General features: G+C 37.7%; 1 protein-coding gene across 2 annotated transcripts in view; it reads right to left on the reverse strand.

The window, feature by feature from the left end:
* PCSK5 (proprotein convertase subtilisin/kexin type 5) overlaps window positions 1-13,241 on the reverse strand; it is a 197,585-nt gene that overhangs the window by 158,357 nt on the left and 25,987 nt on the right. For both annotated transcript variants that reach the window (XM_080372918.1, XM_080372917.1), the window contains exon 2: window positions 12,315-12,419. In XM_080372918.1, coding sequence (XP_080229044.1) covers window positions 12,315-12,419 — 105 coding nt within the window. The remainder of the gene's footprint in view (window positions 1-12,314; window positions 12,420-13,241) is intronic.

Below are 13,241 nucleotides of genomic sequence, written 5' to 3' on the forward strand. Positions count from 1 at the left end.
ACATCCTGTGTCCTTTAAAGTCATTGCTGGCTTAATCTCTCTTTTCCTGAGACTGTGACACAAGCTCCAGCATACCTCTTTCTGCCCTGAACTGCAGTCCTGCAGCTGTCAGTGAAGTTTTCTGCTATTAAAATACTGATTTCTGCAGGCAGCTCTTAAACATCATCATCATCATCACCATCTGAAATAAACTGCGAAGAGCTACACATACAGCCAGCCTGAGGAAATGTTGGAGTCCAACCCCCAGGCAAATGAAAAAGGACTGAACTTTCTTTTCTTGCAGTCATTAGGCTGAAGAAAAGCAAATGTTTTTTCAACTGAAGTACTATTCCCACACCTCACAAATTGCTGACAGTACCTCCAGTGAGGTGGTATCTCTCAGTTTCTGGAAGTCAGACCACGTAAAGGCTGGAGTGATGCTTGATTAACGAACCTGCTGGTTACTGATTTTATTTATTTTAAAGTCCTGGCTGAACCAAGGGCAACATCTCAGCTTTGCAACTCCTAGATAGTCCCTGTGCATGTTCTGACATTAGAAATGTGCCAAGAACAGTCACTTAGTTATGGATCCATTTCTCTGTGCTCATAATTCACAACAGTCATATTATAAACTGAGAAAAAGAAAATAAAAAACATTATTTTCATGGCTATCATTTATGGGATAGACTTTTCAACTGTGTATACTAAAGCTTTTCGGTCTCAATTCAGACCATTTGTATTAGGTTGCAGTGTGGTCTCTACAGTCTTGCCAAAATTTCTGCTATCTATGTTTATGTCATTTGATAACAATCTTTATGAGCTATTTCTACTTTGCCTTCTGTTGGGATAAAAGGACTTTACAATGGCCTAATATAAATGTGATTCTGTATATGATTACTGGCTATGAATAATCTCTGTACCAATAAAACCTTTCTCCTTCTGACCAAGACAATCTTCAAATTTGCAAACATACATCTTCTGAAGTATACAAACATAAGCTTTGTTTGACATAATCTGGGATGGGCTACAGAGATGTCTGCTCTTGCCAGGGAAGACATTTCAGGAGCTTCAAAAACCATAACAGCTTTCATAAACTTTCCTGTTAGTACTATTATTATATCTCAAGTCTTCTGTCTAGTTCCTTTACCTGCTAACAGGAGAGACTGAAGGACAAAACTGGACTCTGGTGGATTAACACCACATATATTACCACCAGACAATAACTTAAAACCACTTGATTGTATTTTCACTACTTGCCGGGACAATGTGAAAGTCAAAGCAGATAGTAAAAAAATAATCTCAGTCTCTCACAAAGTATTAAATTACTAAAATGCCTTCTTCAGACTACCTCATCGAAGTGTACCTGGGCACATAAAAGGTTAAGCAAGCTTACTGTCCATCTGCACTGCGCAGGACTGCAAGCCTCACTGCTAGCTTCCTGCATCCCAGGCAAGAGAAGTGTGTTGACACAGCAAGGACCCAGGAAAAAATCCCAATAATGATGAAAAGAGACAGACAGATCCACAAGAAAATGGTTCTAGGAGGTGTTCCTAGCTGAGGAAGGGAATTTTATGGGCATTTTAAGTCACGGTGTCCAAACACATATGCTCATCATCAAACTGCTATAGAGGAGTATTATTCACACTCACAGACAGTCAAAGTAATGTGAAATAGCTAGAAGTTAAAGCTCAATAACCTCAAATAAAGCAAAAAATAGAACATCTTAAAAACTTCTGGAAACTTTCCATTATTGGCACTGTTCTAATTAACATTGGACTACTTCTAAAAGCTACATTCCACTTCAAATAGAAATTAATTCTGGTGAGTCATATGACAACTGGTCAAAGGTGGTTTGACTAGATGACCACAACACTTCCTTTTGGTCTTACAGACTAGAAGTATTTTGGAGAAACAGTTTCCTAGGAACACCCTGGAAAAGAGAAAACTGTTTAGAATTCAGAAATTCTGATTTTATTTTACGATCACACAAAGTTGTTAGAGCAGCTAATGATGAACCAGTGGACTGAGTCTCAGCTTGGTAAACATATTTTAAAAGAAAATTTTAATTTGGATCCTTTACAAAAGCAAAGACAAACTGATATTGGGGCCTTTGTATTTATTTGGAACTTCAGCATCAATGGGAGCAACAGCACTTACTCCCCCTCAGAAAAAGAGAAAAAATCATGTCAAACACAAATCTAGGTTAAACACAGCTTATGTAAGCAACAGTCAACACACCAGTGGATATGACTGCTTTAAGTGGATTATATGGAAAGGATTTCACATGAGCATTTTATTTTACTGAAATGTTTGTATTCATAAAATGCTCTGTGTGACACCAAGAGAAACGTAACTCCACAGAACAAAATACATAGTACTTGCTATGCATTTGCCGTTTGGAGAACTTTTTATTCAGCTGTTAGCACTGCTGCCATTTAGCAGGTAGGGAGTCAGCAGCGTGAAGGGTGAAGCTGTATGATGAAGGTCACACACATTCAAGCAGCACAGCTGTGAACAGGACATAGATGCTTGGCACCTCCTCTGAGCCATTAAAACTTGCAGCTCACAGGATGGTGAGGATCTGCTAGAGTGAAACAGATCAGCCATAGAAAATAGGCAGCATTCCATCAACATTGACTTTTTAAATGATTGTAAAAGAAAGAAGGGTGCTACACACAAAAAGTTGGGTAGAGGGGGATTCTTTTGCTTTGTTTTGGGGAGGGATGTCTTTCCAGCTTTTAATTACCCATTAGTAATGCTAGATATGACAAATTATCTATGTGTATCACAATTTCTTGCTGTTCACCATTCAGAAGAGCCGAGTGAGATAACCACCTCTAGAATTAAACATAATTTGCTTGCCTTTCAGAAGCAGGCACACAGATGCACAAAAATGTTGATGCTTTACATCAGGAACATACATTGCTGGCAGAAAGTTTTCCAAATGCAAGAGGGAGAAAACAAAACAAAACAGAACAAAACAAACCTTTAATCCATTTCTCTATGAATATCCTGCACTATAACCACTATCAACATTATCAGATGAAGCTGGATCCCCTCAGGAAAAGATATGTAGAAGACATTCCTAGACAGTCTGCTCCGAGATGCGCCTCTTCAAAATGTGTTTACTTTCAATCTCTCTCTCTCTCCCTCTGATATTCTGGCATTTGGCTCTGCAGGATCAGCTTCTTCCAGATGGTGCAGCTTTCCCTGGTTCAAAACTAGGAGCTATCCACTTATTCCTCTTCTGACACTTTCTAAAATCCAGCAATTTTATAGCCTGGTAGCAAAAACAGCAATTTGCTATCTCTCTGCCACTTGCAATGCAAACTGACTTTAACAACAGCAAAAGCACACTTAGTATAACACAAGACCATTGCAGCTACCAGAGCTGCTGTCTTCCCTGGCAAGCTCTTAAAACACAGATTAGGAATGAAAGGACTAATTCTCCTTACCTTTTCTCAAACATTTAGTTGCCCTATCATTTTTTACCTATAAACCCACTTTGCTGGTAAAAAACACGGGACCATCCATGCACTGCTTTACTGGAACTGTAAAGAAACTCAAACATCAACACCTACTAGTATCCATGGACTAAGCACTGCCAAGCAGCTTCCTTTGTAATGCTCTGCTTTTATGTGTTTATAACTGCTATGATGAAATAGTTATCTTACAGGTTTAAATTTCCCACACATAGATTTACCTAAGTGCTTTTGCAATCATTAAGGCTGAGAAAAATGCTTTATCAGTTCCTGAATTGTGAGAGGAATGTAATATCGTTTTCCTTCTTACGCTGCAAATGTATTTTCCTTGGGTTTTTTAATGTAGCATTTGCACTTTATAATTTAAAAAATCTGCACAAACCTATGTGATCTGGCTGCATATGCATTATATGTCCCTCATTAATGGTCCCACTTTGAATGAGGATGAGCACTCCCAGCTTGCATGTAGAAAGCCAACCAGGCAGATGTGCCATTAAGCAAGAAAGCAACAGCCACACGTTTAGAAATTCTGACCAAGAGGTGCTGAGAAAATGTTAACCCAGAGTGGAGAGGTTTTAAAAAGCATTTAAATAACTCAAGGTACACAAGTTTAACCCAGTGCTGCCTAATTAAGTTTGCTACACAGCACACTGCATATACCTGCATAGACTGTCAGTAAAAGTGGCTGCAATCTCCCCTAGTCCCTGCTCAAATCAATTGCCAGCTGAAAACTCCCATAGCATGCTGCCCAAATCGTTTCTCCGAACTTTACCTCCATGGCTGTGACGCTGAAGTGTCCTCTGGTGAAGCAATGGATGGACAGAGGTTTTTTCTTCCTTGTTTTTGTTATTTGACTAATGCGCAGTCAACTTGGCAATTATGATCCCCTGAAATGTTCTCATACCCACAGAATGTAAGGTAGGAACCAAAACAAGTATTCACAATGAATTATCTATACCTTAAGTACTTTTATTTTCTAAAGTAAGATGACAAATGCTAAATCCAGTGTTAAATTTGCAGTTAGGTCTAGTAAGACATTTTCCTGAATTTATCCATTGCTGGGATTAGTACTGCAGCTCCAGTAAAGGTCTTTCTGCACAAGAAAATTGTGGCCACTATCACATATCAGCAGGTTAGATTTAGGATTTAAGATACCTAAATATAGTTTTTTGTTGAGGTTCCACTAGTGACCATGAAGGTAAAACATGTATAAAACTCTTTTTCCTAATCTGTCCTCAAATTCAATAAATTTAACAGGTATGTTATATTATTTATTCTTAAATTGTGAATGTAGCACTGTATAACATGCACTTTTCTCTACAGAGCAGAAGCATTTCGTGAAGGGAGTTTTCCTCTACATCACTCCTAAAGAACATTTCGATGTATTTTTGAAGGTTCCTAAACAAATTTCTGTAACAAGATGTGGACTACAGTCACAAATATTGCCACTGATCCTAACCTCTGCTTGACACATTTATTGGAAAGAGAATGTATTTTAAGAGCAGAACACACACTATCAAGCAAAAGCCGAGGAGTCCCATTGGCACAAGCCCCAAAGTTACCAAGTGCAGAGGTCAAAGAACATGATTTCTCAAAAAGAAAAATCCTATGTTTTTAAAAACCTCTAAGCTAAAATCCAAGACTTATTATGTTCAAGACATGCATTATTCTGCAAAATTCAGAATGGGTTCAGTTTTTTCCCCCTCTTGATAGAGTAAGTCCCTTGCAAAGCTCCAGGCCATTGCATATATGTAGGGTATTTTGCTTTTGCCTCTCCAAAACCAGAAGGCTCAAAATAGATCAAATTCAAGAGACCAGTGAAATCTGCCTCATTTTGAATATTCTTGTCTCAGAAGATTTTAACTACTTCTCTGAGAGATGTCTGAGTCCTTGCCTGCCTCTTTAGAGTCAGCTAACAACTTTCTTACTGACCATGAAGTCCACAGACCGTAATAGCAGTTCTACCACAATCCCTATAAACTGTTGAGTGCTAGAGTGGGATATTGACAGTGGAATGGTCTGACACTTGGCTGCTTGCGGTAACTTGATAAAAAATGTGGGGCACTGAAGCTTCTCACAGCATACTACTGGTCAAAATCTTGACCCAACTCCTTGCTATCCTGTGATCTCTCAATTTCCCAGCCCATCTCATTACCAGCTTAAGAAAATAATGATATGAAAATAGCAAGAGAATGCAGTCCTGCTGAATAATGTTTTTTTCATTCCCCAAATAATTTGCTGCAGCCAGTTAAAACCTCTTGACTGGTCTTTAATTCTTGCCCAAAAGTTAACTGCAAGATTATCATTGCCAAGGAGTTCTGTAAAGTGACCAGAAAATTGGAATGCTCTGAAATCTACTATTTCTTTTTAATGCACATGCAATAAGTGGTATTGAGGGGACAAAACCCCTTTGAGGCATGTGCTAACAATTGGGATAATTGTGATGAAAGGGAAACGTAGGTTTAGGTAATCAAACACAGTAATTTATTTCAAGAAACACTTCAATATCCCCTGACAGTGGGCATTTTTATTTTCTAAAATTATATCAAACTGAATTCCTACTGACCATTTTTCTGCTTTTAGTATAAAACATCAAGAGGTAATTCCACTAGGAAGCTTCAGTGATTATTTTTTGAGGGCTTCTTTAAGTACTAATAGAAAAGTCAACCATCTCACTAATATAGTAATAGAATTAGATATTAACAAAGTTTTTATTCTTCACAAATAAAACTCGGTCCCATTAGTGTTACAATTAACTTCATTAAATATTTCTATCTATTGAAGGTAAATGAAGAGAAAATACCATTTTATGACAAAATTTGCTGACTGAAAAACTGTTATCTCCTGTTACAGCAGCACTGGATTTGACCGGTACAGTACAAGGGGAAGGCCACGTACATTCACATGATACTGTCTGAACATGCTCTGTATTACACTGCTCATCTTTAGGTTACACTCACCCACGGTTCAGCTTTGAGCTGTTTTTTGTATCATCCACAGACCAAACACTGGTGCTGAAGAGGAACACCAAATTTTAGATCGCTATACCTCAGAATAATTAGACTTTTCACCCTACCTTCTCAAGTGTTTCAGGTGTTGGGTTGGTGCAGACAAGGCACAAACCTGCTACAAAATGCAGGCTTCAGTTCCACTCCATTATCGCTCTACTGACAGGGCTTTATCACTGTGGTTTTCCTCTAGGTCCAGGCATATTGTGAACTGCAGTCTAGTCCACACTGGGTCACAAGTGAAATTAAGTCTGATGCAGCCTCAACGCAATAAAGTTATTCTTGTTTCCTGCTGAAGCAACACAGATTTCTCTGGGATTGTGGCCGATGAAGAATGTCGTTTCAGCAAAAACTAATATACCAGGCACCCCTACAAGTTCAGATTTCAGTCTAAGCAAACAAAATATCAGATAACTTATGCAAACTTTGCAACATGACGAGCAGTTAGAACAACGCTAATTACAGCAGGATGTAATGCAACTCTTTGTCAGTGAACAGTAATTTCGGATCTCAAAAAGCCCTGGAAAAAAGCTCCAAGTTGTAGGGCTGTATGCTCATGTTTACATGAAACTTTTTAATACTCCGGAGGCAGATGCTAAAGGTAGATGTTGCTATGCCCTCTCACACATTATGACTCAGCTCATGTTCTAACTCTTTCAGCAACAAGCTCCTTCGAAATAGGAAGTCTGACTGTTGATTTTGACTAAGCTAAAGATAGAACGATTGCTCATATAAAAGCTTTTTGAGGCCGTTTAATAGGGGCTCCACAGTGGTAAATATTGAATTACTTAATAACAAACTTAAACCTCCAGTAAAACTCTGAACATGGAAAACAGCATGACAGTTCCTGTTATTTTGCAAACAAGTAGAGTAATATTGATTCTTTGTCCTCAGAGTGCTTGTACGGATTATGGCTACCCAGCCAGACATCAGTAACTCACCTGGTCCCAGTTTTTAACTGTTGTATTATTCTATTTGGCTAACAAAATCTTTTTGTTCACTAATGAGGTTTAACAACTGAACACTTAGTATTACCAATATGAAACAAAACATTACCCATAACAACATTCTCATCTGAATTTCTCTAAGCTCTAAAGTCCACGATGCTGGCTTTTAAAAGCCTGGGTTTTTAATACTGTAATAACAGTCTTCATTCCTGCTGAATTTGTGCCCCCTACATTAAATCCAAATTGTTTGAAGCTTTTGCTCCTTACTGCAAGACTGAAACATTTAAATTCATAAATAATTGGAAAATACAAGTTGACAACAATCTTACTGCCGAGAATTTTAACCCTCCTCTCTATTTGCAATTAACAGTCTGATCCAGAGTGATCAAATGTATGTCTCCCAAAGGCACACTCCACAGGTAGCAACATACACCTTGCCAAAGCAAGATCATCACCTTGTGGTGAAATCCATCTTTCCCCCTACTCTTTAGACAGCTATCTCCCATATCAACCCAGGGTATTATTTAGCAATATGAACTGGTATAACTTCATAGCAACATGATGAAACATGTACTCGTGGCTGCTACAGCTCTGCTCCCCTCTGCCTTCTTATGATTCTGCCTTCTTATGATCATCTCCAATGTCCTACCAGTAATAAGGACAGGATTCTGGCATTACTCTCCTATCCTCTGAAGACAGCCTAGATGATTTGGTGTTGTCTCATCAAAGATATGCTTGCCAGCACTTTATGTGCTGCTACCACCAGTTCCATTCAGCAAAGGTAAGAATCACCCATGAACACAGTACTAAGATTTTTTTTATCACCACATCATACAGATCTGCTCTCTGCGTGTGGTTAGATCAGGCTGGATAAAATGTAAATGACTGGAGTAACGTCTCCCCAGGTATTCTCCTGAAGCAGAGGGGACAAAAGCATGACACTTCTGCAAAATCCTGCTCAAGCAGAGTATCTTGCTGGAATTAGGTAGCTTTACTCCTTATTTCAGGAAGTGAGACTGGAAATCTTTCAGTTTCTAAAAGATAAGTGAACCTGACCCATCAACCAGGAGTTGAACACCAAATAAAAACTACCTGAAATTAATGAAAATTTTAAAAAGATGAGATAACATCTTAGTTGAGATTGAGAAACAAACACTAATGTTGTTACATGTTTTCCCTGTTAGTAAACGTGACACTTTACAGGAACATGAATTATTAATTCTACATTTTTGAGCATTGTTGTGGGCCACATGTCTCTTTCGGATCTCTGTGATAGAAAGCACTGAATTCACAAGTGAAAGGTAACAAACTTCAGTTCAGATGTTCAACAATTTTAATATATTATCAATCTTAAAGCTGCCTTTTATTACCTTAAGAATTGTGTTCTTCTATGATTATTGCTTTGTCATTCATGCTGCTTGATTCTGTTGCATATTTTTTGCCATATGCGCCACAAATTTCATTATCATAGTCCTACACTACAAACTTTGTCTCACATAACAGTTCAGTATAAAAAGACAGCTTTCTCATCTGTATTGTCCATTTAACTTCTATGTATTATTGTCATGCGTAGGTGCTTCAACTCTGACATTTCAATGGAACTGCAATCTCTTCAGTGACAAAAAAGATCCATTTCATTTTCCTAATGCTTTGTATTGATATAAAGTCTACTTACAGACTGAGGTTGCAATCATTCCTTGCAATTTTTCCTACTCTGTGACTTCATTTCACCACTCCGGCACACCCGGAGGTGCACCACAGCTCTTTATTCCCAACCCTGGAAGTGTTGTAATAGTCTGATTTCAATAGAGGGCCTACCAGCAATAAACTCAATTGTTTAAAAGTTGAATCAGAGCCTCACGATACCTTTCAGCTATGGACTGATTCTGTCCATATTCCCACATCCTTTTCACTCCTGTGCCAATTGTTTCATGCATTGTAGCATCATGAAAATAACTTTGCTGAGCAAACTCTATGGAGCTAAAAGAGGCTTTCAATTCACAGTATGGTGCTTTCATTGACCCCTGCCAAAGGCCAACCACATACAGCACATCAGCTGGAGAGACCGGAAACCTCTGTAATAGATTTCATTCAATGCTTAGCTTTGATGCATATTACTAATCTCTGTTTTGAATCTACAAACCTCTCTCACTTCTTTGTTTTTCTACCAACACTTAGGAAACACCACGTAACTATACACAGGCCTGGAAAAGATGCTGTGGATAAAGTTATATCTCAAATTTTCTTAATGAGAATCTATGTCAGGGACATTAAAGCCTCATTTGGGCATCTCTTCCTAAAACTACTTAAACCATTTCATCTCTAAATGACAACACGTAGCATTGCTAGGCAAGGATGTGGAAGATACTGGACAAAATTGTATTACACTGCATATCTTTTCTTTTCATCTAAATACAGAGCAATGTTTGGTTAATGCTGAAAAAATTGTCAAAATGTGTAATCCACATGTTTATGTTCCCTGTTGGATCTATTCGTATTTTTCGTAACAGTGTCAAGAGGCTTTTCCAGAAGAAAAAAATCAAGTCGAAGACTTCAAAACAATTCATTAATTGAAATCCACAATAGTGAGATTTTACATTTCCTGTATAACTTTCCCTGTGCATTCACACAGTGAAATCAAACACTATCCACACAAGTAGTTTAGATATATCAGATTTCATAATGGCTGTTCCATTATATGCAGGTCATTTACATAATGAATCACCACTCAATAAAAATTCCATCATTTAAAATTTCATAAAGGAGCAAATTACTGACCCACATCAAAAGCAAGCACAGATCAAGTTAATTGTGTATGCATGTTACATGGAGAGGATTTTAAGCATTAAGTGAACTACCATTAAGTGATTTGGAAAGTAAAGAAACCTCAGTGTTCCTTTGTTCACAAATACACATACAATCTAATCTGCAGCAAATATTGGCATTAGATACAATCACACTCATAAATATCACAGCATATAGTACTGGTCCTTTAAAAATCTCACAGCTGTGCAATGTACCTTTTGTTCTAAAAGGTCCAGTTTACATAATAAAATTAAACTTCCAGTCTGCTTTAATAATTATTAAATGTTATACAGACTGAGGAAAAACTGGCCTTTATTCTATAAATATATACCTGTATATTGGCATATCTGCAGCCACACAAGAATTCCCAAGCCCATATTCAGTGGAGTAGTCACAAAGTCAACCACACATGCTTTTGCCAGATCTAGATATTAGACCATTGGCTTATCTTTGTATACAGAATACTTAACAGGGTTGAGTACCTTGTGGAACCCTCACTAGCGCTTCTTAGTACTAAAGTCATATTCAACAATGATTCAGAAATTCTGTACAGGCAGCAGCACAGATTGCAGACAAGACCTAAATGGCCTAACATGGGAAGTGCTGGAAAATAAATGATGGCTCTGATTTTCTGCTGTGCTCTGCCTTAGAGTCTCCCATGATTCTGGCCAGAGTAGTCTGGGCTGGCTGCCAGAGGTGAAGAAAGGGTATCTGGAAGCTGGGTGTAACACAAAAGTTTACAGTGGTATGTGCACATGAACTTGTGCATTTGTGTGTAAATTGCGCTACCTCTGCACACAAGACTGTGAACTAATGCAAATGTGAACACTTTCCCTTCCCATTGCAGTATCACCTATTGCAAGGGCAGTGAGGGTTGTTTGAATGATGGGTCTCAGCACTTGTGGGAACAGAGGTTTGGGCTCTGATCATTTTCATGCTAATCCGCAAAATGCGCTGCTCAGCAGAGCTGCTCATGCCCTTGAAGGGTTATGTAGTTCAGCTCTATCAACACAGGGGTGAACTATTTTGTGTATACTTCCCTACCTAGTCTTGTCCCATCCTCAACAGCGACTTCATCCCTAAATATGACTTTCCAGACTGCAGAGCTATTCATGTGTGATGCTCAACTTGTACACTGTACATCTACAGTATCAAACTGTCTTTTGTTGATAACTTTTACTTCTCAAGAATTACTTGTCAAGTAAAACCTGACAAATCCTTCACAGACAATGGTCATCATCCAAGGACTTAAAAAAAGCTTGACTCTGTTATCACCACTGAAAAACACCAGGGACTTGGGGGGTTGTTGGCGAGAGTGGGTTACATGAAGACCATAAAAGAGCTAATGGGATCTTCTCCAAACATCCTTTCTAAAAGAAAAGCACAGGAAATTAAATGCTAAAGCCAGTGATGAAGCTACTAGCCACTGAAATTAAAGGATTAAAATAGAAGTGTGACTTGGGTACATATATCAGGCAATACTAAACTATAAATCAATAATTAAATTATTTTGATAATTTAATATCAATAATGATAATTTGATATATATATAAATATATACTAGTATAGTATATACTCCAAAGATATGACACCATTTTTCAAACAGATCTTAAAATTAAGATCGGTAACAGCTACCAAAAGGACCACAGAAAAGAACATTCTTATTTTAATCCCTCACACACCAAGTCCAGAAAAAGACCAGAAAAAAACAAGAGAAACTTTCCACTGAACATCATACCATCCTGCATTGCTCGTCTTCATTCTGAAAGCTGGTTGATTTACAGAAGGAGATCTACAGATACGAATGTTACACATGTGGTTTTGCAGAGAAGCACAGCACAGTGATTAGTGCATTAACAAAATTCCTGTACTCCTCCATGAATAATGTTGGACCTTATGTTCCAAGAATAGCACATACTTAATAGCATGGTATCGTCTTTGTTTTGTTTTAATGAGAAGCAGAACCTTAGCGAACAGATCGTGTGTCACTTCTTGTAACACTGTATGTCATTCAGGTGAATGTCCTCTGGTATGATACTGCATATAAAAAATGCAAAGGCTTTTGCCTCAGACACGTTTGTGGATTTTCTTACCTTTGGTTCCATTGAAATGAAGCTGTGGGTACCTCTACTTGAGAGAACTGACCTTTTAATTGTTTTACTATGGTAGAAGTGGTAGTAATCCTTCAGCGTTCCAATCTGTATGGGGAGAGAAGAAAAAAAGGAGAGGAAGATTCAATTTATGGAAACCAGTTTTCTGGTTTTAATTTCTGAAAGTCTATAAATTATGCAATTTCCTGCGTGCTGAAATGTTACTTGAACCCACTGATCATCTTTCAAAAGAAGGACATATGATATGAAATGGATGGAGTGTCCTTGAGGCAGTAACTGCATAACCAAAGATTGTAATTGAGCTGCTTAGTCTGGCTGTATCTACTTTTTTAATGTTTAATTTATATGCAGTACTTTAAGTAATTCTATATCAATCTATACCCAAACTGTCTTCAAATGGCAAGTATAAAAATCATCAAATGGCTATACGGTTATTAAAAAGCATTCCATCTAGTTTGCTTAAGGAAATGTACTGTAAAATGCACTAGATTTGGTTATTTATATAATTAAATTATAAAAAGGATGTTCGCAGTATCAGACTATGCAACAGGAATAGGCTTCTCTTTCTGCAAGAAAGAAGTAGAAGAAAGATGGAAATGGTAACTTCACAGGGTAATGACTAGCTCAAAGTACAAAATCAGGACGTGCAATTTCCAAACTTCACAATGGTACAATAAAAATGCTTCTTATTCATCCCATCAGTACAGAGCAGCAATGTAAGTATTAAACTAAGACAGCATTCACAATTTGACAAATAAATTTTCCTTTCCAGTCATTAATATCTAAACATTTTAATTTGAAACTTTAGTTTCATGCACCTATAAAAAAACATTAGCCTCCTTGCCTTTAAGGAGAACGTCTCTCCAACTTGTTTGGAATTTGACCTTCTATTGCACTGCAAATCTTGTA

Source organism: Falco punctatus (assembly GCF_963210335.1).
Source record: "Falco punctatus genome assembly, chromosome: Z".
Classification (NCBI taxonomy): Eukaryota; Metazoa; Chordata; class Aves; order Falconiformes; family Falconidae; genus Falco; species Falco punctatus.